Source organism: Palaemon carinicauda, chromosome 24 (genome assembly GCF_036898095.1).
Source record: "Palaemon carinicauda isolate YSFRI2023 chromosome 24, ASM3689809v2, whole genome shotgun sequence".
NCBI classification, from domain to species: Eukaryota; Metazoa; Arthropoda; class Malacostraca; order Decapoda; family Palaemonidae; genus Palaemon; species Palaemon carinicauda.
Window position 1 is genome coordinate 5,627,037 of NC_090748.1, and position 24,307 is coordinate 5,651,343.

The 24,307-nt window shown below is 35.4% G+C and overlaps 1 protein-coding gene across 8 annotated transcripts in view; it reads left to right on the forward strand.

The window, feature by feature from the left end:
• LOC137618056 ((E3-independent) E2 ubiquitin-conjugating enzyme UBE2O) overlaps nt 1–24,307 on the forward strand; it is a 286,319-nt gene that overhangs the window by 218,378 nt on the left and 43,634 nt on the right. For all 8 annotated transcript variants that reach the window (XM_068348010.1, XM_068348011.1, XM_068348015.1 and 5 more), the window contains 9 exons: nt 365–519; nt 1,128–1,292; nt 3,599–3,997; nt 7,442–7,595; nt 12,497–12,658; nt 15,777–15,878; nt 16,778–17,084; nt 22,034–22,197; nt 22,739–22,906. In XM_068348010.1, coding sequence (XP_068204111.1) covers nt 365–519; nt 1,128–1,292; nt 3,599–3,997; nt 7,442–7,595; nt 12,497–12,658; nt 15,777–15,878; nt 16,778–17,084; nt 22,034–22,197; nt 22,739–22,906 — 1,776 coding nt within the window. The remainder of the gene's footprint in view (nt 1–364; nt 520–1,127; nt 1,293–3,598; nt 3,998–7,441; nt 7,596–12,496; nt 12,659–15,776; nt 15,879–16,777; nt 17,085–22,033; nt 22,198–22,738; nt 22,907–24,307) is intronic.

Below are 24,307 nucleotides of genomic sequence, written 5' to 3' on the forward strand. Positions count from 1 at the left end.
GAGAAAATTGAGTCTTTGTTTACATTGAGTACTGGGTATCTGGACGACAGATGGCGCTGTTGGGCACACCCGCAACCTGTGTAGCGATCGCTGGCGAGTTTTTACCGTAGAGTTGTCTGTCGGGCAACAGAGTTGCAGCTACAGTATATAATCACCGGGTAAGTATATTCAAAAATTTATTTTATTATCAAAATAACATTTTTCTTATTTCTAAAACAATGTGGCTGTACTCAATTATAACGAACAAACATTCATTGAATGATAATAAATATGATCAAGTTTCATGCAATAACTTATTCTTTTACTGTACAGTGATTGTATTATTTTTTTAATTTTATATATCCCTTATTAAATCTATTTGCAGGTAAGTGTCTGGTGGGTAGATGGTAAAGTATCAGTCTGTTATCCTCAAGATCTATATAAGGTTGGTGAATATGACTCTGATGACGGTGAACTATGGGATGATACAGCATCTGATGAGTCTTGGGAGACTGAGAGTGAGCATTCTGTCATTGCAGAGTAAGTATTCCTTTTAGTTGTCAAACAGAATGCTGAAAGAAATTACCGGCTTAGGTTAAAAGCTCATTAATACTAAGCTCTGGCATAACCAGAGTAATCAGTTCTCTGAACTTTACCTTCAATTACCAAAATTCTATTAATTAGTAAATGCTAAATTTTCGACCTCAAAATAAAAAATATATTTTTTTTTCGCTGACGTATACCCCATTGATGGGACCCTATTATCACCACCATATATATATATATATATATATATATATATATATATATATATATATATATATATATATATATATATATATATATATATATATATGTATCTCTCTCTCTCTCTCTCTCTCTCTCTCTCTCTCTCTCTCTCTCTCTCTCTCTCTCTCTCTCTCTCTCTCTCTCTCATTAAACACCTAGAGTTTATTGAAGATGAGGTAAAGATATAAATGAGCTTGAGGTGGAAAGTAGTTGTTGGCCATTTCATACTCTGGAAGTCCATACTGTATTTTTTATTAGGTAGCAATATATTAGTGCATTTATTTATGATTTGCTGTATAACTGAGATAGTAACATTTAATGCAGCTAGTATTTCCTATTTCAATATCTTATCTTAACAGGGAAAGTGAAAGTGAGAGTGAAGGAGCTCTTAAAACAAGACTTGTCGCCAATATTGAAAAAGCCCGAATAGCTATGAGTCGGCTCGAAGAGATTTTCACTCAGAATCCAGCCTTACAAACAACTGCTGTTATGAAGCAACTGTTAGACTGTTACAAAGAGTGCAGGTAAGGGAGAGACTGAAATTTAATTGTGCTCTTGTTTATAGCTTTTTTCTATAGATATATAGTATTGTCATTCCACTTAAGGCTGATAATTTGTCTCTGCATGTTTTAGAATGCAGTTCATGGAAGGTAATGTGTGGTTTGCTAAATTGCTGATTTTATGTTCAGATTTAATTTCAGTGTTTTGAACTTTTCTCATTTTTTATTGTGCATAAAAGATTATTTTCATAATGGTTATGGAATTTTAGTAAGATATATATGTAGCTTGAATTGACTATACAGTGGTATTAAAAGATTGAAGATTGTTCAAGGTTCTCTTAGAATGTTTGTCTTAACAGAGAAGAAAACTTTATTCTTCAAGTCAAAACATACTTGACGCAGTAAAATTAGTATGCGAAGCCTTTTTTCTTATGAATATTTTATATCCGTGTTCAGCATTCAAATTTCATCATGTTCAACATTCGAGTTTAGGATGCAAAACACATTTATTATGGGGATGGTTATGCTGTTGTGTATTTTTTTAAGTGCTTTCTAGTCAGGGGGGGTCCATGTTAGTGTAATTAAACAAATTTCATATCATGTGATGATAATTCTAAAAAGATTTCTTTCCAAAAGTGCAAATTTTTCTGTTAAAATATAAGTAAGTTACTGATTAACGTAAATTCTTTATAAATTCTAATTTCCTTATTTTTCTTCCTTGAAATGACAATTCTTCTAATAGAAAATTATTCAAACTTAACGATAATAACAGTAATCTTGTTTCAAAATTGTGTCTTTTTTCAGAGAGAGGGAATCGTATAACATCAATGCAAATTTATATTGTTCATCATATATTACTTATCAAATATAACTTGTACATGCTATATGTATGAAACTCTTTTAATTCATTTTTTTTTTAGAATTTCTATGCAAATGATTTACCACCGAATAGTTATCATGTGTTAGCTATAAATTTATCCTGTAAATTTGTTTGGTTTTCATGACTATTTTACTATTATACTTATTAGGGTTATTCATGCTATACTGGATAGTATCATGTTATTACAACAGCAATACACAGTATACAGTACAAAAGGAGAGGGGAGAAGGAAAGAGAAGAAATGGAGAACAAGAATGACACACTGTGCCGCAATCCTAACAGGGTTGACGTCTGGATGATCTACAAAAAATTTAAACCGTGATAACAGAGATGCAGGGTATATACAGTTAATGAGTTACATTTATAATGACGAATATTACTGTATTAGCCAGTCTCATGTGTGTTGCAGAAGGATCTCCTATAGTCTGGCAAGTCTAGTACCAAAGGTGCTGGACTATTGACATTAGACCTGTTTATAAGTAATTATCGTTGAAAGGAGATCCAAATGATACTTCCATTTTAACAAAAAATTCAGTATTTCTTCTTTCAAAATCATCACCAAATTATTCTTAGTTCTTTTTTTTATTTTTTTCTATTTTTTTTCCCAAAAAGGTAAAATGAAGTAATTGTGATGAAAAGAAACATTAAAAACAAATTTATTTTACCCTGCTAATTTTTCATCAACCCAGTGCCTTTAGCATTTATATTAGTTTTAATAATGGTGTATGTATTAATGTATTAATTTTTATTGGAACCAACATATACTTCATCGTTTAACTGCAATGTTTTTCCCCGATTGCACTTGAGCACTGTATCACCTTCCAGACCGTAGCAGCAGGTTTTACAGTTTAGTTCAAATTTAAAAATCCAACCTGACAATGTCAACAGATGACTCATGAGACACAGAGAGATTGCTGTATATTACACACCAAATACGCAGTTCACGTATTGGACAAAATAAATACCCCGTACAAAGACTGCAACAGTAATAATAAGGATAGTTATGATATATCAAAGTGGAAATACAACGCTAAAATCATGGACTTTATATTGGCAAAACTTGTGTTGATAAGTAGTTCTCAGAAAGATCCTAAGTTGTTCTAAATGAACAACTCACTTTACTGGTCGCTAATGGTTGCATTATGCAGAAGTAAATGGTGATTAAAGGTCAAAAATGGGAAATATAGATTCATTTTAAGTTTAGGAATATCATGTATTGGATAATCACTTGATGTGTTGACAGCAATGGAGGCTCACAAAAAGGAAAATGATATAGGATCAAAAGGTTGCAATAATAGGGAGATGACTATCTTCTCTCTGCTAGAAAGACAATTGGTAAAGGGAAAATGTTAAGACATGCAAGTATTTACAGGCATACTTATGTTCACAAAAGTTGTAATAAAACTAACAAATGTGATCCAGAGAGTTTTAAAAGGGCTTTTATTTTCAGGTATATGGACAAGTTGATGGGAACTAGTTTCTTCCACGAAAGCAATTTCCAAGGCCTCATAGAAAAAGTACGTGAACGGGGACGGGCATCTGCAACCCAGAGAATGACCGAGCAGATCAATCGCCTCTTTTCAACTACAGAAAATGAAGTTGGGTCTTTCAGTCCAATGGGAAACTCTGCAGAAGAGAATCAGCAACAACAGTGTGTTGTGAAAAATGATAGTGGAAAATCCGAAGTAATGAAAACTAATAGAATTAGTCCAAGTAACAAAGACTTGAAAAATTCCAAAGATGGAGGGCCTTGTAACATGGAAAGTGACTTAATATCATCTAAAGAAGCAATGCTCAGTAGCACTGCAACATTGTCAGAAAATTTGGCAAATCTCAGTCTTTCACAGGGGTGAGTAACAAATTGTAGTCTGTTTATGTTATATTAATGAATTACAGATTGATATGGCTGTGTACAGTACTTGGTTTGGGTTTTGGAGTAGAAAACTATGCTTCTTCCTGATTTACCGGTATAAACTTTAGTCAAATGTACAGACACAAAATTATTTAAATTCATTATTGTGGTAATCACTTAGCAGTATTATAATAGACAAGTACACAAAGGAAGATTTTAGGTTTTCAGTATAGCATGATGAATCACTCTTTAATGAAAGGTTTTGATCTCTCCTTGCTTCCATTTTCACAAGTCTTCTGCTTTATTTAAGTTTTAAGCCCCATTTTATCCTTTTCCCTTGTTATCAGGGTCTGAAATAAAAGAATTGGGTTACTTGCCCCACTGACGTTTTATGTTCAAGTACAGTGAAACCTCTAGATACAAAAGTTTCTGTATAAGAAAACTGATCTTACGAAACGACAAGCAAAGATTTTTTTCGCCTCTTTACGATAAAATACTCAGGACACGAAACGAAGTTTGCACATTATGTTAGGTATATTGAATGATTCAGATGTATTTGCCTCTATTTTATTTTATTTCATTACACGAAAAAATCATGTTACGAAAGCCACTCCGAAACTAATTAATTTCATATCCTTAGGTATTATTGTATGTGAAATTTAATGACTTATTTTTATTTCTTGATCATGAAAGCTTAGGATTTTTTAATTATTTTATATTTTTCAACCTTTTCTCTTACGGCATTGACAGTACAGTATGTTTTAGTTCAAATGTACTGTTTTTTCAAAGGTACCATGAGGTCAGATAATTCAGCACTAAAGTACTCTAAATCTTTTCTCTATACTTCAAAAGTGTGGAATAATCTTCGTTTCATATGCTGATGCTCAGAGATTTAAGAGTGGAAGTAGTAATGTTTACAAGGGCCTTTTAACTTTGTCTCAAGTATTTTTCACTTAATTGGTCAATTGCAGTACTTTCTAAGAATAGAATTTGCTCTGACCAAATATCAAAGCAAATTTGCTATAAATGTAGCTATATAAATGTACAGAGAGAGGAATATTAGATATGCGTAACAAACGTAGATATAAAGCCTTACTGTAACCCAAAATCTTGAAAGACAAAATTTAGAGTGAGTTACTATTTCTATGCTTAGCTGCATATCGCTATGCTAAATTCTTGAAGTGTAAGCTTCTCAACTTAAAAGAAAGATGAAGTTTTAATTCTTTCAGTAGATGTTGTCTTTAAGAATCTTGACTTTTTTATCGAGGTTATTGAGTTCTTTTTTGATATTTTGAATATCACTAGGAAAACAATGGGGAGTTCTATTTTGAGATGATTTCCATTGAATCTTAACCAATTGACTCTAGAATTTTTATTGTTATAAAGTTTAAATTTCTTGTGGACCCATCTCTTTCCTTCACTGGCATCCCACCTCCAACAGAGGAGGCTCATAGAAATAGAGAGAATATTAATAATAAACAGTAGTTGAAAAAGTGTATGAATAAGTACTGATTAATAGGATTAAGGATAAAACAGAGAATGCAATCTTAGAAGTACAGGGTGATTTTAGAAGAGGTAGGGGTTGTATGAATCAGATTTTTACAGTTAGGCAGGTATGCGAGAAATAGTTAGCAAAAGGTAAGGTGGTGTATGTTGCGTTTATGGATCTGGAGAAAGCATATGATAGAGTTTATAGGGAAGCAATGTGGAATGTGATGAGGTTATATGGAGTTGGTGGAAGGTTGTTGCAAGCAGTGAAACGTTTCTACAAAGGTAGTAAAGCATGTGTTAGGATAGGAAATGAAGTGAGCGATTGGTTTCCGGTGAGAGTGGGGCTGAGACAGGGATGTGTGATGTCGCCGTGGTTGTTTAACTTGTATGTTGATGGAGTGGTGAGAGAGATGAATGCTCGAGTGCTTGGACGAGGATTAAAACTGGTAGACGAGAATGACCATGAATGGGAGGTAAATCAGTTGTTGTTTGCGGATGATACTGTACTGGTTGAAGACGAGCAAGAGAAGCTTGGCTGATTAGTGACAGAATTTGGAAGAGTGTGAGAGAAAGAAGTTGAGAGTTAATGTGGGTAAGAGTAAGGTTATGAGATGTACGAGAAGGGAAGGTGGTGCAAGGTTGAATGTCATGTTGAATGGAAAGTTACTTGAGGAGGTGGATCAGTTTAAGTACTTGGGGTCTGTTGTTAGAGCAAAAGGTGGAGTGGAAGCAGATGTACGTCAGGGAGTGAATGAAGGTTGCAAAGTGTTGGGGACAGTTAAGGGAGTAGTAAAAAATAGATGGTTGGGCATGAATGTAAAGAGAGTTCTGTGATGTATGGATCGGAGTTGTGGGGAATGAAAGTGACGGAGAGACAAAAATTTAATGTGTTTGAGATGAAGCATCTAAAGAGTATGGCTGGTGTGTCTCGAGTAGATAGGGATAGGAACGAAGTAGCGAGGGTGAGAATGGGTGTAAGAAAGGAGTTAGCAGCTAGAGTGGATATGAATGTGTTGAGGTGGTTTGCCCATGTTGAGAGATTGGAAAATGGCTGTCTGCTGAAGGTGATGAATGCAAGAGTTGATGGGAGAAGTACAAGAGGAAGGCCAAGGTTTGGGTGGATGGATGGAGTGAAGAAAGCTCTGGGTGATAGGAGGATAGATGTGAGAGAGGCAAGAGAGCGTGCTAGAAATAAGAATGAATGGCGAGGGATTGTGACGTAGTTCCGGTAGGCACTGCTGCTTCCGCCGGTGCCTTAGATGACCGCGGAGGTAGCAGCAGTAGGGGATTCAGCGTTATGAAGCTTCATCAGTGGTGGATAACGGGGGAGGGTGGGCTCTGGCACCCTAGCAGTACCAGCCGAACTCGGTTGAGTCCCTTGTCAGGCTGGGAGGAAGGTAGAGAGGAGAGGTCACCTTTTTTGTTTCATTTGTTTGATGTCAGCTACCCCCCAAAATTGGGGGAAGTGCCTTGGTTTATGGATATGATTAATAATAAAATTTTTATTTATATACTCATCTCATGCTGATATACTGTACATGCCCACTCTCCTCCCCACTTACTTGTGATGTCTTCAAAACTAAAGAATAAGGAACTGAGAGTGTTATTCACCATAACTGCTAGATAGTTTCAGTACAGTTTATTACTGGAGGCATGTATCTTTTGAAAAAAAAAATGGGAAAGGGTTGATAAATTTATTGGGTAAATGTCAATAAACCAAGCTTCAGAAGAAGCAATATGAATATCAGGCAAGTATAAGAATAGAATATTTTATTCAAACTTTTTTCATTCAAATCTTATTACTGTAGTTATATACATAAAGTAATTTTTAATGTGTATATGTTAGTCTGTAATGAAATGTTTGGCACTGATTTTGTGAACTGGGATGTTTGTCCTACATATACATGAATATTTTTTCATGTTTTCTGTAATATACTTTTATCTTTTCAGTAAAGCCAGCCGATCAGATAAGGTTACGGATGGAGGACGAACCAGGGGAGGTGAACTGAGGCATAAAAGGATGAGTGAGACGGACATGACTTTGCATGATAAAACTTGCATTGATTCTCGGATGAAAGATTCAAAGAGCTGCAATGATCTAAAAGTGAGTGACTGATATTAGTTTTAATATATTTTTAAAAGTTAACTATGTTATGAACATTATGAATATTGTACAGTATTTTGGTAGGACAAAGTAGGGAAGCTGTGGTGATGCCGATCAGGAAAAACATAGAAAGTGGTTGATTTTAGGAGGTATGAGGCGCTATGAAGGTTATGAGTAGTAACACAAAGAAACCTAAAGAGTGATGGAGGAACTATAAAAAAAAATTAAATAGCATTATAAAAATTGAACTGCTAAAGGTGTAATACATATTGGGTTAATAAAGGATATACAGTACTTACACATACTGATATTAAAATGAGAGCTTAGAATGTGTTTTTTGGTATTCTTATTACAATTAAGAAGATTTTGAGTTGTCTTACCTCCTTGTCACATAGTGAGTACAATACCTAAGCACAAACTTATTGACATTGAAATAAGCAGATTCATTTTGTATCTCTACCCCTATATTTATCTCCCATTGGGTAACCAACAAGCATTTTTTTGTTCTTATATTTGAGGACAAACCACACCATGTACTGTACAGTAATCACATTGAAACTAGCATATCAGTATGGTGCATCTACATTACTAATTGAAAGTCGTAAACAACATGGAGCCCTCGGAGGTAGCGACACCAAAATGGCTGTCGAATATGCCCGTGAGGGAAGGCATCACACAATGCTGCTGAGACTAAAATTAACAATATTATTAATTTTACATGTGTTTCTATCTAGAATTATCAAAACAGATGATTATAGTACTTAACTTGGGTGTAGGGTTCTCCAAAACGTCAGACATCTTCAAAAACACAGTCACAAGAAGCTACTGAAACAAACACGTGTGGCTATCATGGTGTTAGAAAAGGAATGATGGGAGAAGCGTGGTTAGTGGTGGTGGGGGGGGGAGGCAGTAGTTGTAGTAGTGGGCAGTAGTTGGATGTAGAACGGCACCTCGTAGTATCGGGGCATATTGAGGAAGGAGAAGACTAATTGGTAAGGAACCTCTGGTAGTGGTTCTAACACGCCCCTGTTTCTAGACCAACACTCTATAAGGGTGAGCGAGCTGGGTATATTCCTGGCATTCCATGCAACTTTTTTCCTGGTATATCTAGCAGTATTTATACCTTAGAAATGGTGCTATAAGGAGCATTTCACGGAGCGACACAGGTTGAGCCCAGAAATAGATTTTTCCTTTGTCAAAATCCTTTATATAGTTTCTTGGCTTTATGGTAGAACTTAGTTCAGTATTAATAGGGTGTCTTCTTCGTTGTTATGAGAAGAGTAATAACCCCCTTGTCTAGTTCACAGTATTAATATTTCAGTTATTAGGATAACCCATGATGACATATATGTTACTGGTGTAGTAGAGACCAAAATTGCAAGATTTATGAGGTGATTCAATCAAGTTTATGCTCTTTTGTTTTTTAGCTGCCAAAGACTTGGGAGGTTGAGTTTAGTACCGAGTGGGAATATAAATTCAAGTGGTCGAAGGGCTAAGTTTTCTTCACCACTTGTTTCTTTTATGGAATAATTTTATAACTGGGATACAGTAGGGTCCCGAATTACACGTGTTCTAATTACGCGATTCCTCAATTACGCGATCGATAGTTTTAAAAAATTAATTTTCCTGTATTTGCGAGGAGCATTCTAAATCCGCGAGTCAGCACCGCGAAGCGTAGGAAATCTATTGTTTTCTTAATTGTATTGGGGGGGGGGGGAATGGTTCCCCGATGTCTGAGAAGGGGGGGGGGAGAATGTGAGAGAAAGATTTCTGTTCAAACATTTTAAGACTAGTTTTGGATGAAAAATGTTAAGGTTTGCCCATCTGTTGTGTGAACTTGTCGCTAGGCCTAGCCTAACTGTCCAACACCTATATGTATAATATTCCATATTTGTACTAATTAATTTTTATACTTACGTTGTGATTATGGTGGAAAAATCCTTATTCATTAAACTTTAAATTAAAAACCATCAAAATGAAGACTATTTTATATCATGCTACTGCCAAACATGTCACCACAACCAAACCCATTACTTTGTTTAGTACGTTCCATCGCCGATCATAACGAACTCGCTAACCAATTTTAACATCTGTCTATAGGTTAACTTTTGCGGCAAAAGATATCTTACCAGGTACTATGTAATAATAATGTTATAATTAATGTTTTATTTATCCTTAGAAAATCAAAATATATGAAATATGAGCAATTTTGTTTCGTGTTGTTTTTTTTTTTCCTAAAAAAAACGCCTTCTTAAAAGGAAAACGTTTTTTTTTTTTTACGTTTCATCGTCGATCATAAACGCATTTACTCCTGAAAGTGATATTGAAGAGCTTTTACTAAAGATGTTATTATAAATAAAGATTATAAATAGGTGGTAAAATATCTATAATTAAAGTGTAGCAGCATCAAGAAATGTTGGGGTTCGCCCTTTACATAAGAATGTACTGTACATTGGATTAGACAGAACGTAGAAAAATCAATTAGGGAAAAATCGGTATTCGATATCCTCTTCATCAGCATCGTCATTCGTCAATCGGGCTTTTTATTTTTTTTATTCTCAGTCGCTAACTAGTTATTGCACTGCCAAGATCTGCACACATTCCGATAATTCACATTTGAAGGTTTTCTGGGAGAGGATGGATAGAGAAAATACCGAACTATATAAAATGTTTTTATAACCTGTTAAGCGTCACCCACGTGATAAACCGTTCACCACGATCTACTCGGTACCGCCTTCAACTGTATATTCCGTTCATGACTTTAATTGCCTTTTACAAGCCGTCAGTCTCGTGATGTTACTTTACTCGTATAGTAAGTATAGGATCACCACTTGGCAACACTCAGCATATGGGGACTGTGAATAGAAACTTATATGATGTCTGGCAACTATTTTTCTGAAGGTAGCTTGATGTTACAAAACTCTGGTTTGAACTGGTTTCCTATCAGTGCGCTCGGGCGTTCATGCATAAGTGGTTATTTGTTGTTCCTTTTGTAATGAAAGGTCTAAAGAGGAAGGTTATTTCTTTAGATGAAATAAATGATATTCTTGTTGTGGAATTAGATAATGATAACCTGTTTGATAATGAGAGCACTAGTTCTGAATCCTCCAGTGATGAGTATATTGAAGAAACAAAGTTTTCTTTCGATGTCGAAAGCGAAAATGACTTCTCATTACCGAATGACTGGACAACGAAATTTCACAAAACTATAAAGAGAAAGGAAACGCCGAGAGAGAGAGAGAGAGAGAGAGAGAGAGAGAGAGAGAGAGAGAGAGAGAGATAGAGAGAGAGAGAGAGAGAGAGAGAGAGAATAAAGTGGATAAATAATGTACAAATGTATGACGAACATATTTGAAAACTATACAGGAAACGATATGAAGAGAGAGAGAGAGAGAGAGAGAGAGAGAGAGAGAGAGAGAGAGAGACCTATTCCTTTCCTTTTGTTGATTATCCAGGCGTAAGATTTACGATTGAAGATAAAAAGAACCCATTAGAATATTCAGTATTATGTAGCCATTTGAAATTAAATAATAGTAGTATTAATTGTTTTTTTTACTCAACCATTTAATTAATATCCCTACTTTTAACTATAATTACGAATATAAGCATAAAGAAATTATATTAACTTTGAAAAATTATCATTAGTGAAATGATCGCTCAGGGCAAAAAAAGCGTGATTATCGTACAGCAGCCTATTGCACACTTGCGCCTAGTGGCCGTGTTTACGTGTGGGAGTGTCAATTTTTAACTATTGCTAGATACGTACTGTATCAAACCTTGAAAACCCTTTTTTGTTTTTTGTATCTATAGGAAATAATTCTACATCATTCGGAAAATACTGAAAACAGTAAGCTATGCATAGTACAGTAGTAAATACTACAGTCATAGAAAATTATCAAAACTTTAACAACTTTTTATTGTTTTATTTATCCATAAAAGAAATTTTGTACAGTATTTTATAAAAAAAATCTATAAGAAGGATTTCTTACAGTATTGTTAAGATAAAAGCTACAGTATATATATATATATATATATATATATATATATATATATATATATATATATATGTTTTATATATATATATACATACATACATACATACACACATACATACACACACAGTGTATATACAGTATATATATAGCTAGAAAGCTAGAAATGGAGTGAAAAAAAAATTGACGGGTAGGTTGCTGTTTGCCGCCATGATGTGTTTCGAAATATACGAATTTCCAATTACACGAGGCCTTTCATCGACCAAATTCTCGCATAATTCGGGACCCTACTGTACTACAATGTATATAAATGCCCTCCTACCATTTTCTTTGCTGGTAACTTATCCATATCTCCTTCCAAATTAGCTATAAGTTTATACAAGCCTAGGCGATCCCACTATATCATCTAGCCTAGCATTCACCTTATAATCTGTTGGTAAGTAATTAATGTAAAATTTATGAATGAATTGAATGGGCTTATTAGTATTAAATCTAATTGTTGAAAAGACTAATCTTTCACTATACTGTGTATAAGTAAAAAAATATTTCGGTGAAACAAAGGTATAGGATTTAGTACTGTATATTATGTTCATGTACAGAGGTACTAGTTAGGTAGTTATAAACCAAGTAAACCAGAATATTGCCAGTATAAAGTAGAATGGTAATGTTGTATGGTTGCCCAAACAGTATTTGATTAGATTTTTGTAAACATATAGGCAGTACTGTGCAGTTTTTAAGCATAATAAGCATATGGTATTGAATCATTGATCATTCTGCAAGGAATTATTAAGAAAGAGTACTTATGCATTGATCATTCAATTAAACAGATGACATGCTATTAAGACAAGTTTTATTTTTTTACATAAATTGGTTTGATTACTCTAACAGTGCCATTGAATATTTTTTCAGGTACCTTTGGAATCACAGAGTGGAGTCACTGAAGAGATACGTACATCGCACATGTGTGCTCAGTTGTGTTCACTGATGAAGGCCCAACTGCTCAAAACTTATGAGGAAGTAGTTTTTCGATTTGGAGGACATTTTGATATGAGTCTTATGCAAGCTTGTCAGGTAAGCCAGAATTCATTTGTTTATACAGTATAATTGTCCATATTCATTGTAATGTCACCAGAGGGCAATGCCATCTAAGGTACATCATAATATTGCTGTTGCAATGTGCAACCAGACATATCTGGTGATCGTTGCTCTGATATGACTGTAGTGCTTCTTGTTGATTATTTTTGGCATGTCCTCTTGATTCTTCTAAAATAGATTTGTTCACACAAATGCAAACCTTTGCTGAAAACTCAGCTGTTAATATTATAGCAAGGTGTAGGTCATTACTGGCAGGTGGTGGAAAAGACCTGCTTCTCTGCCAGCTCTCCGAGTACTGTAGTCACTTTGATTTCAGCCACCAATGCATACTAACATACTACTCTTGGCACCTTAACCCAAACCTTGCCAGACTAATTTTTTTTTCTTTTTAGAGTATATGAGCGATGGAAAAACTAAAAGTAACATAGGTACCTTCCCTGGAGTTACCGATCATAGCTGCAAAATCTTGTCCTCATCTTGCCAAGAGCATAAATGCTCTCAAGGTTCTCCCTGTGAGGATGTAGGGAGTGGCCATTCTCCCAGTGGCAGATGTACAGCAGGAAAAGAAAAAAATCTATGCACGACTGCTTTCCTGGGTCATCCTCAAAGTCTAGAAAATCGACCAGACCTCATCCTCCTACCCGATACACTGCCCTCTGATCCTTCCCTGTCTGCCTTCTCTGGTGTTGGAGCAAGAAAGGGCGAGTCTTAATCTAACTCCAGGATAAGATCATGAGAGGAGAGCTCGACTTGTATCCTCCCGAGAAACTGGTGGATATCCTTATCAAAGCGAGCCCTTTAAATCCTTTCTAGATGTTTACTCTGGTAACAAAACACTGAGGACATTATGACCGTTTTTGGGTTTGGAAGGTACTCCTTCTAAGCAGAAACTGATGTCTGCTCTTGTCGGCTCACGTAAAGATTTGGAAGATCTAGTTGCACCTGCAGGCAGCACACTTGTATGAGAGAATCTTATTACCCCGACACAAACATTTTTGGGAGTTGTTCATCCTTCAGGATATAAGGAGGATGTTCTTTCCTCTTTCCAAAGTTCCAAGAAACTAGCAGAAGAACCTTTTTTGCCATTGTATCACTTGTCACTTGATTGGAAAATATTTTCATAGACATCTTTTGATGAGGAACATGTTACTGTGGAACACACACCTGTGCGGTCACATGCTTTTGCTTTTTCCAGGGATCCCTTCAGTGTGTGTGACTACCAGCATTCATGAAGTCTCTCTTTTAGCGAATATTCACAAGACTTGGGTCATTCTCCTGTTTCTGTGTACACCATAGTGCATCAGCACGAACAGATTACGAGCATTCTGTGTGTTCCCAACATACCTTGAAGACTAGATTCAATGAATGAGATCCTGTCTATGCTCGCAAGTGCACACCTGCCACCTTCATGCGCCAGACTTTGAACACCAACCTGTTCATAAACTCCCTTGTGTTTGTGGTGTTATTGAATAGGTGCAAGACTTCAGTCTTTCTTCTGGCACCTTGCACTCCTTAATATGTTAGCGCACACAAAACTTTTAGCATGCTGTGGCTCGCCAGTGTGCACCATCTTCCCGAGGTGCTAAGTGGGTCAAAAGCGACAACTCCAGCCACCTCTTCTACTAGAAGAGCTTTTGACCCTGACTATCATTTTTGTTCTTATTTCTGCCAAAACAGAAGAGGAAGAGGTAGGAGAGGAGCCACATAACGCCAGGGAGAGCAAAACTCCTCCCCAACTGCCATTAGAAGGGGATGATAAGCCTGTGGGCAAGGTAATAGTACCACATTGAGATGGAATAGACTGTCCCTCCTTCTCCTCCAGATGATGATAAACAAGGGTGCCCTGCAAGAAGTTCAAGAAATATTTAGAAGATTCTCAAGTCGACTTTTATTAGTGGAAAAGTCTTTGGGGAGCTGGAGACTGGTGATTGACCTCTCCCTTTTGAATGGGTTTGTCCATCTAACACCATTGTAGATGGAGACAGCAAGTAAAACAAGCCATTAGGAAAAATTCCTATGATCTTGATAGATCTTAAAATCATTTACTTTTGGATGTACATCCATCAGTGATCAAGAAGTTCCTTTGGTTTTCCATCCGGGACAAGTTCTACCAATTTAAAGACCCATGCATTGAACTGGCAACTGCACCTCCAGATATTCATGAGTATTTGCTCTGGTTTCAATATGGTCACACGTCAATGGGATCTGGTTACTGAGGTACTAGTTTAAGTGAATTTTCAGTGTAAATTTTTTCCTAATGTGTCAATAGTTTAACAAAAGACATGCCTTGATATTCGTGCTATATCTACCAAACCAAAATGTAATAATAAATTTGCTATTCAGAAAAATTAAGGAAGCAAGCATGCTATAGAGGCTGAGAGATCCTGTTTGTATGAAACCAAAAGAAGCTATATTTTTGTTATACCCGAGAGTACTTTATTCCAGTAGTGCTCCATAGATGACATTGCGGACTGAAAAGATTCTAGGTTGGTTGGGAATATAGGGAAGGGAGAGAGAGTTCTTTCAACTTTTTTATTTAAGAGGTTGGGAAGCTGTAGCTTCAAAAAGGTAAACATAATTGGTATCAAGTAAGTTTTGAAATAAATATTACTATTAAAAATCCAATTTTGAAACTACTGTACAGTAGATATAGATTTGTGAGAGGAGTAAATATACTGAATTTTGACATATGGAATTGAAATCAATCAATGAATATAAGATGTAAGAAAATAAAGCAGAATTATAAAACAGAATTATGACAACAGGGAAAAGATGATAAAGCCAGGAGATGAGAGCAATGCCATGGTATAATCAATTCATTAAAGATTTAGAGATATACTGTACTGTAAACATATCCAGTTTGTAAAGGTAATCAACAAATCTGCTATAGAATTGTAAGAATCTAGTATTCATGGCCTGGTAGTAGTTTAACAATGCCTTCTGTAAGTTCACCTTTACCACCCCACACAATTAAAATAGCTTTGTTGACTCTAATATATGTATGACGAGTATTATGATGTTTACTCAAATGTGTTTTCTTGTGTCGTATGGAAATTACATCAGAATTATAATTATAAATATTTTTACTTTATAGGATACAGAAGGTGTTCATTGTGAAAACAAAGAAAACATACAGAGTAATTCTGTTTTCATATCCCATGATTTGGTTCAGGAACCAGCTTTGTCAACAGAACTGGTAAGACAAGTGTTTCAGTGTTTTATCATGCCATGAGAAAACTTAATTTTTCTTTGTGTATTTTACTAAATAATTGTTACATCCTAAATCATATAAACTGCTGTTGAATCTTCATAATATTAGTGTTTTCTTTTAGAGATAAAAGAATATGGGTAATTTGTAAAAGTGTTTACTAGTTAAATCAGGGGGTTGTATTTGGTTCTCAATCTGGAGGCTCAAATTATAACACACCTCATTTGGTGAGGATTAATTTCTGCATTGATGTGGCCAAGAGGCGATTCTAAGGGCTAGTTAAGTTTATTAGCTTAAGACTACATTTCTATATCTTTCCCTCGCTGATCCACTTCTATCAGTGTGTGGGAGTCAGCATTATGAAAATCATGGGAGTTTCATGAAAATAAGCAATTTCAATAAAAATATATTATTTTCATTCTTGGCTGATGTTCACATACATGCCCCCCTCCTCCCCACTGATTGGTGATATCAAGAGGATAGAGATATAGTTTTAACTTTGAAAGTGAAAAGAAAAATGGGCTTTGGCGTACCCAAGCTGAGGCTGTCATTAACCATCACATTAGCGCATTATTGTACTTGGGGCCTAAGCCTGTTAAAAGTAAAAAAATATATATAGCTTTTCGACCAAAAGTATACATTGAAATAAAACCAAGTTTTGAGAGAGAAGCTTTATGAGCGTCCTTTTAGTGTATGAATTAAAAATTTTGTTATTAAGATTCTGATTTTTGTTCAGTTATGTTTCTATTACTGATAACTTTAATCATAACCCTTTTTACTTGGAGCAAATTGCTGTAAATATTTTAGTTATTTTTAGTGAAAGGGAATGTTAATTTCTTGTGTAATTCCATGTTAATTTGAATTTATGCTTTCCTTTCTTTGTACAGGAAAAAACTGAAGTGGTGGAAACAGCCATCAGTGAACCACTTCCTCCTAAGAGTGAAGAATTGGACAAATTGAGTAATTGTTCCATTGATTTAGTATCATCAGTTTCATCAGTTGCTAATGGTAGCTTGTCCCTGACAAATGGAAATAACATGGATGCAGCTAATAGAAATATTTTATCAGATGAGGCAGCCAACGAAGCTTTGATAGATTCTATTATTGCAAATGCAGTTGCAGCTATCAATGGGGATGTTATTGTTGATCCAACGTCAAGTAATAGCCTTGATGCTGTGTTGAGTCCAACTGAAGGTATGTACAAAAGTAACCCATTTTTTGTTTAGCCTTCCTCCCTCAAAAAGTGGAATTTTGATTTCTTTAGGTTTGTATATATTTAGAAAGAGATGGTAGCAAACTCCTAAGAATGAGAATAGCATGTTGTAGTGGTTTGCGGACTGTGGCCAGAGGTAGCACCTGAACTGCCTAGTGTCCGAATGCCGACCACACCCCAACGTTCACTACACAAAAAATATACAACAGTGGAATACCCAAAAATCTAGGTAACAGGTCAAAAGAACGGAGCACTGGGCACCACCCCTTGATTTATACTGGGCAAGGGGACCCAGCTAGAACCTGATTTCCCCCTTTGCTTCTCTTGCCTTTTGCTTGCTGATTATAAGTAAAAATATAAGAACAGTTGAAAGGGAATATTATAATTTTTTTTTTAAATCTGACCCCAGTATACAGTGTGGGAGGAAAAATTATGATAAATGACTTATTAGAAAGATTAAAAACAGTGGCTGAAAAAGGGACAGTGATGTAAGGAACTGGAATGAATTTCAGTCTTCATAAAAACCAAAAATATTTATTTGTAAATGAAACAAAAAACTGTTAGGAATACATTAACATTGTTTTGTCAAATTCCAGTAAACAAAGGAAAAAATAGCATCCCTTCACACTCCAGCTCCACAAAAAAGAAAACAAGATAAACAAAAGAAATGACCATTTCAGAATAGTCTTACTGCATATTGTACAAGCAAGAGAAAAATACTAAGTTACATGCAAGATATATCACTACACAGTTACAAAACGGAACTTTAAAATCCTAACAAAACCATGACTACAGAACCTGAGGATTTTAAAGACTTAGAAATATTAGGATTCTCAACATAGTCAGCCTTCCAAACAAAAGAAACATTACTACAGAACTAAGCTTAAAGGAGAACCCCGCAAAACCATGGTTTTATGACATCTGTAATGACCAGTAATAAACTTGAACACTTACTATCTAATGAACCATCTCTGAAGAACATATAACTGAAAAATACTGTACTGCAATAATTTTCCCTAAGTCAATACTGTCCTCATCAGGCTGCAAAGTCACTTAAACATTCCTAATTTCTGAACAGTGTGGCCGCATAAGATGCCGTGCAGGTCACTGTGGGCCCACAACAGCAATGTCTGAAAATCTCCAATTGTAAACCTGCACTGTGATAAGGTTCTGTGTCATCAAAAACTTTTTTGGTCCACCACCAGTAGTGCCTAAACCTCTCATTCTTGGAAGGGGTTTTGATAGTTCTGGAACAGTTCAGACTAAACTCGAACACAGTCCCATTCCATTTCAATCGCTACTGTGAACTATTAATGTCTATGACACACACTCATATAACAACACAGTAGCATACTTCTAGTTAAAAGGCAAGATAATATGAATACAGAGCAGCATCACGGACCACTACACACTGGTAACAGGCAGTAAACCACATTCATAATGTTTTAGGTGCAGTATTTGATGATTACTCCTAATTTCCCTTACTGGTGAAGGGAGGCTGCTGTCAGTACCTAGAAAGAGATAATAACGGATTAAGACATTTTTGGAGGGCACAGAGGGGTGTTCAAAACAATAGTGTGTCTCATAATACTATATAAATAAAAAAAAAATTTTCATACACACAAACCATTTAGCGTTCTTTGACACAAACCCCTATATAGTGCAATGTCAGTTGCTGTCTTATTCTTCAACAGATCTTTTGTGGATGACATCGTTTTTGCATGAAACATCCAACTTATCTGACTGTGATACCGTACCTACCCAAAATTCCTATCAGCAGTGTGTCAAACCTCCCCCCACACTTAGCCTATTTACTTTCTGTTGTACTTACTTTAATACTTCCTGGAAATGAAAGCCTTACTTTCGTCCTGTCTACCCAGCCCTCTTTTTATGTTTTCCGCTTATGCCTTCCTTCTGACATTTTCAAATCATTCACTTTTCATTCAACCTATCATCCATTAATTTTCATACTTTGCTAGACTATCTCAAAACACTGATTATTCCTTCACTCATGTTAAGCTTTTACCACTACTGTGCATCTTCATATTTCTCAGCCTTTTCATATCTTTGTTTGGCACATTCTTTACAGTACATGAACAGCTTGTCTCCACAGTCTAAATTGGAAGCCATTCAATTCCCATTTAATCATTACACCTCACTTCCATTAAGGAGAGTTGGCTCACCAATCCCTTTATGCATTCCCACCTTGGCTTCCATAGGTAATCCAAGTTTCCTCCCAATCTTTTTCACATTTAAAAATATTTTGCTTCACCTTTTCTATCAATTACCTCATTTCTCTTCCTGCTATCTTTATGATTATTATATAACCACTTGTATGTTATTTCCTTTTTATGTGGTTAAATATGTAATGGCTTCATTTTTACTCTCTTCTGTTTTTTACTTTGCTTTTATGAACTATTGTCAGTGTTATATTTTCATCCATCTACTCTATTTCCTTTGCCATCCTACAAGTTTATGTCCTGCTTCCATATCTATTTCTTCACTGACTAATGGTTCTTCATCCCTTCTCATCACATGAGCAAACCGTCTCAGTCCTGGTTTTCTAAGACTTTTATCCAGTTTCTGATCATAACTTTTTTTCAATTTTTTTCATTTGTTCAATCTTTTAATCTTATTCCAGCAGTGAATCCTGACAGTGTAAGGTCTCAAAATTTAAAAATCTTGTCTATTTTCCTTGTCAGTACTCTTGTTTTTGATGAATAAAGAATCACAGGCCTTAAATAACCATCATGATTCTTTGTTCTTTAGTGATGGCATATTTTTATTGTAGTTTAGAAATTTATTTATTTGGCTTATGCTACAGCTACTCACTTTTTTTAATGTCTCTACTGCTGCATCATAGTCCAAATTGTTTAAAAGATAACACAAATGCCCCTTCTTGTTCGTGGGCCTAGTTATCTATTATATCAGGGTCGAACTATACTATACAGTATATATTTCCATGTACCTATATTAATCAAATCCTTCTTTTGCAAACAATTTCAAACTCTTAAGTTAATTTATCTTCATTGTCCACAATTACTAAATTATATTTGCAATCATATATCTTTTTCACTATTCTAAAATGTTTGAAAATTTTTTACATGCTGCTTTTAAAGGAAGTGGACCACCAGTGGAAAACTATGTTCCAAGCTCTGAACCCGATGGTAAATATTTTATTAGGAATTTTCTCTTTATGGTTCAAATATAAATTTTTCAGCCTAAGGTAAAAAGGACTTCCTTTTTTAACTAAATCTGTTCATTTATGAATGCAATCCATAGTACTGTAATGCTCATTTATTTCTCTGAACTCCCCTGATGTTCATATTACATTTAAAATTCAAATTTGTTTTTAAAGATTTTCCTTCTGTGGTAGCCCAGATATCCATTTAGTTTTCGATTCAGCATGATATATGGAATTCTAGATGTAGATAATGTTTCAAGAATTCTTCTTTTGAACCTTTGAAATATTTTCCTGTTAAAAATCTAACATGCTAAGATTTTTCCTTTTAGATTTGGTCCTTTTTAGTTTTTTGTCAGTTAATTACATTAGTGAACTACAAGCTCTTTCTTATGTAGGTAATGATGAGATGATGACTTTATCTCTTTTACCTTTATTCTAAGCAAAAATTATTCTAAGATGAAGGGTTTCCTTCAAATTTTCTCATATTCCCTCTTTCGAAAAAAAAAGTTTCTGATACATCTAAGAATAGATTTCTATGTCCTGTGAAAGTTGGTAAGTTATATTCAGACAAGTTTAAAAACACACAGAGGAAAGGCTCCTAATTTTTGGGGGGGTGTTAGGATTTCAAGTTGTCCTCTTTCCAAATGCTATGTCATTTCATATTAAAGGTTTACAACACACAGGGAATTGGATTCAAGTTAGATGATAAACTTAAAGATTATAGTTTTTGATATTTGAAATGCAGCTACATTTCTTAATATCTCTAGGGGTCTTTCTATAGAAAGAGTTTTAGTAGCAGCTCAGTGGCGTACCAATTAAGTTTTCGATACTCATTATCTGAGACACCTGCTATCAAATTAAAAAAGATTGCTGGTTTTAAGTGATGTAGTAGCTGTTGGGATGTAGTGGAAATAAGATTCTTCTATTTTTATACAATTATTTTTAAGTTATATTACAGTAGTAGGTTTTTATATGAGAAGATACCCAGAGTTGGGTAATACAGCAAGATTAGTTTTTGTAAGTTTAATAGTGGTGTATTTGGGAACCCAGCCTGGAAGCATGAATTATAATATACTTTATTTAGTGTGATGTTGGCTACCATTGAACTATACTAGAGGGTAAGCTTAGACTCTTGAAAGAGTTTATTATTATCAGACTGCATTTCCTATCTCTTCCCTTCACTAACTCACTTCTTTCAGAGTGTGGGAGTCTGTGTTATGAACATCTTGGGAATTTCATAGAAATAAACAGAATTTTAATGATGAAATTCATTTGAATACTTGCCTTATGTTTATAAACATGTCCTCTGACTTAATTTTGACTTCAGGCTGAAAAGACAAAGGAATTATGGCATACCATTGCTGAGGTGCTGTAATTTCCATTAAGTGTTAGATTGTACTAATACCTCACTACAGGGGGTTGGCTATTGCAAGGAGAGAAAGCAGAAATTTTTTAGTTTTAAGGTAAACGTCTGTATTAAACAAAGCTTTGACAGACACACTGTAAATATCAGGTAAGAATAGAAATAATGAATTTCTAAAGTTCCTTTACTATCGAAATACTGTATTAAACTCAGGAACATGTGCATTTTTCTATTTCATAGCATAATATGAAATGAAGACTCGATGGCAATTTGAAGATTTTATGTCTTGGAGGGTCACCCTTTTCTCTAGTTTGGTCATTTTCTTTGTTGAATTGTTATTGAATGTCAACATTTTTTCTTATACATTTTTACTTCTTACAAAGGTTTCCAAGTGTTGGAGGCAGCACCAGACAGCCATAAATTTAAGCTGACAATGTTCCAGCCAACGGACCCAACTCACTTTTATCGGACAGTGCGTAAGGAAATGAAGCTTCTAAAAACATCCTTACCATCGGGTATTTGGGTTCGTGGATATGAAGACCGCATGGTAATTATATATGTTTATTTTATTAAAGGCTTGTGTAGTAAGAAACAAAGTTGTACTTAAGACATAACTGCATTACTTTTCAAAATTACTTTTTCCATTTTTACTTGTGGTATATAGAGTTTAGAAATTAGTATGTTAGCCTTATGTATCATATGGAAATTTTGCCAAAGTCCAGTGTTCCTAGGTGCTAACAGGGAATGAGGGGAGAAGGATAGGTAGTGGTGGTGGGTGGGGGGGGGGGCCAGTAGCTGTAGTGAACTACACCTCGTAGTAACGGGGGATTTTGAGGAGGGAGAAGTCTAATTGGAAAGGGACCTCTGGTAGTGGTATCACTCGCCCCAGTTTTAATATTGACACCCTTTAGGGGTGAGCAAGCTGGGAATATTCCTGGCATTCCATGCAACTTATTTCTCTGGTATATTTAGCAGTATTTATACCTTTGAAATGGTGCTTTAAGGAGCATTTCATTGGGCGACACAGGTCCCTCGCCCAGAAATAGATTTTTCCATCGTCAAAATCCCTTAATTTTATTTATTTTCAGGATCTATATTCCGTCATGATTCGCGGACCAGAACGAACTCCCTACGAAGATGGACTCTTTTTCTTTGACTTCCAACTGTCGGCTGATTATCCTCGTGCACCTCCGCTTTGCCACTACGTCACTTATTGCTCGGATAAACTAAATCCAAACCTTTATGAAGATGGAAAGGTAAAACTTGAATTGCTGATTTGAAAATGTATTTATTCTTAAATTTTGCCTTATTATTATTGTTATTATTATTATTATTATTATTATTATTATTATTATTATTATCATTATTATTATTATTACTTATGACTGTACTGTACTTGAATGGTTGGTGAGATTGTTTAATATGTGTTTTGTGTTGTCAATGGTACCAGTAGATTGGGTTTGTGCATGTATTGTACCACTATATAAGGGTAAGAGAGATGTGCATGAGTGTTGTAATTCAAGAGGTATTAGTTTGTTAAGCGTAGTTGGAAAAGTGTATGGTAGAGTAATGATTAATAGGATCAAGGATAAAACAGAGAATGCAATCTTAGAAATACAGGGTGATTTTAGAAGAGGTAGGGGTTGTATGAATCATATTTTTACAGTAAGGCAGATATGCGAGAAATATTTAGCGAAAGGTAAGGAGGTGTATGTTGCGTTTATGGATCTGGAGAAAGCGTATGATAGAGTTAATAGGGAAGCAATGTGGAATGTGATGAGGTTATATGGAGTTGGTGGGAAAGTTGTTGCAAGCAGTGAAAAGTTTCTACAAAGGTAGTAAAGCATGTGTTAGGATAGGAAATGAAGTGAGTGATTGGTTTCTGGTGAGAGTGGGGCTGAGACAGGGATGTGTGATGTCACTGTGGTTGTTTAACTTGTATGTTGATGGAGTGGTGAGAGAGGTGAATGCTCGAGTGCTTGGACGAGGATTAAAACTGGTAGACGAGAATGACCATGAATGGGAGGTAAATCAGTTGTTGTTTGCGGATGATACTGTACTGGTTGCAGACACAGAAGAGAAGCTTGGCCGTTTAGTGACAGAATTTGGAAGAGTGTGAGAGAAGGAAGTTGAGAGTTAATGTGGGTAAGAGTAAGGTTATGAGATGTACGAGAAGGGAAGGTGGTGCAAGGTTGAATGTCATGTTGAATGGAGAGTTACTTGAGGAAGTGGATCAGTTTAAGTATTTGGGGTCTGTTGTTGCAGCAAATGGTGGAGTGGAAGCAGATGTACGTCAGAGAGTGAATGAAGGTTGCAAAGTGTTGGGGACAGTTAAGGGAGTAGTAGAAAATAGAGGGTTGGGCATGAATGTAAAAAAGAGTTCTATATGAGAAAGTGATTGTACCAACTGTGATGTATGGATCGGAGTTGTGGGGAATGAAAGTGATGGAGAGACAGAAATTGAATGTGTTTGAGATGAAGTGTCTAAGGAGTATGGCTGGTGTATCTCGAGTGGATAGGGTTAGGAACGAAGTGGTGAGAGTGAGAACGGGTGTAAGAAATGAGTTAGCAGCCAGAGTGGATATGAATGTGTTGAGGTGGTTTGGCCATGTTGAGAGAATGGAAAATGGCTGTCTGCTAAAGAAGGTGATGAATGC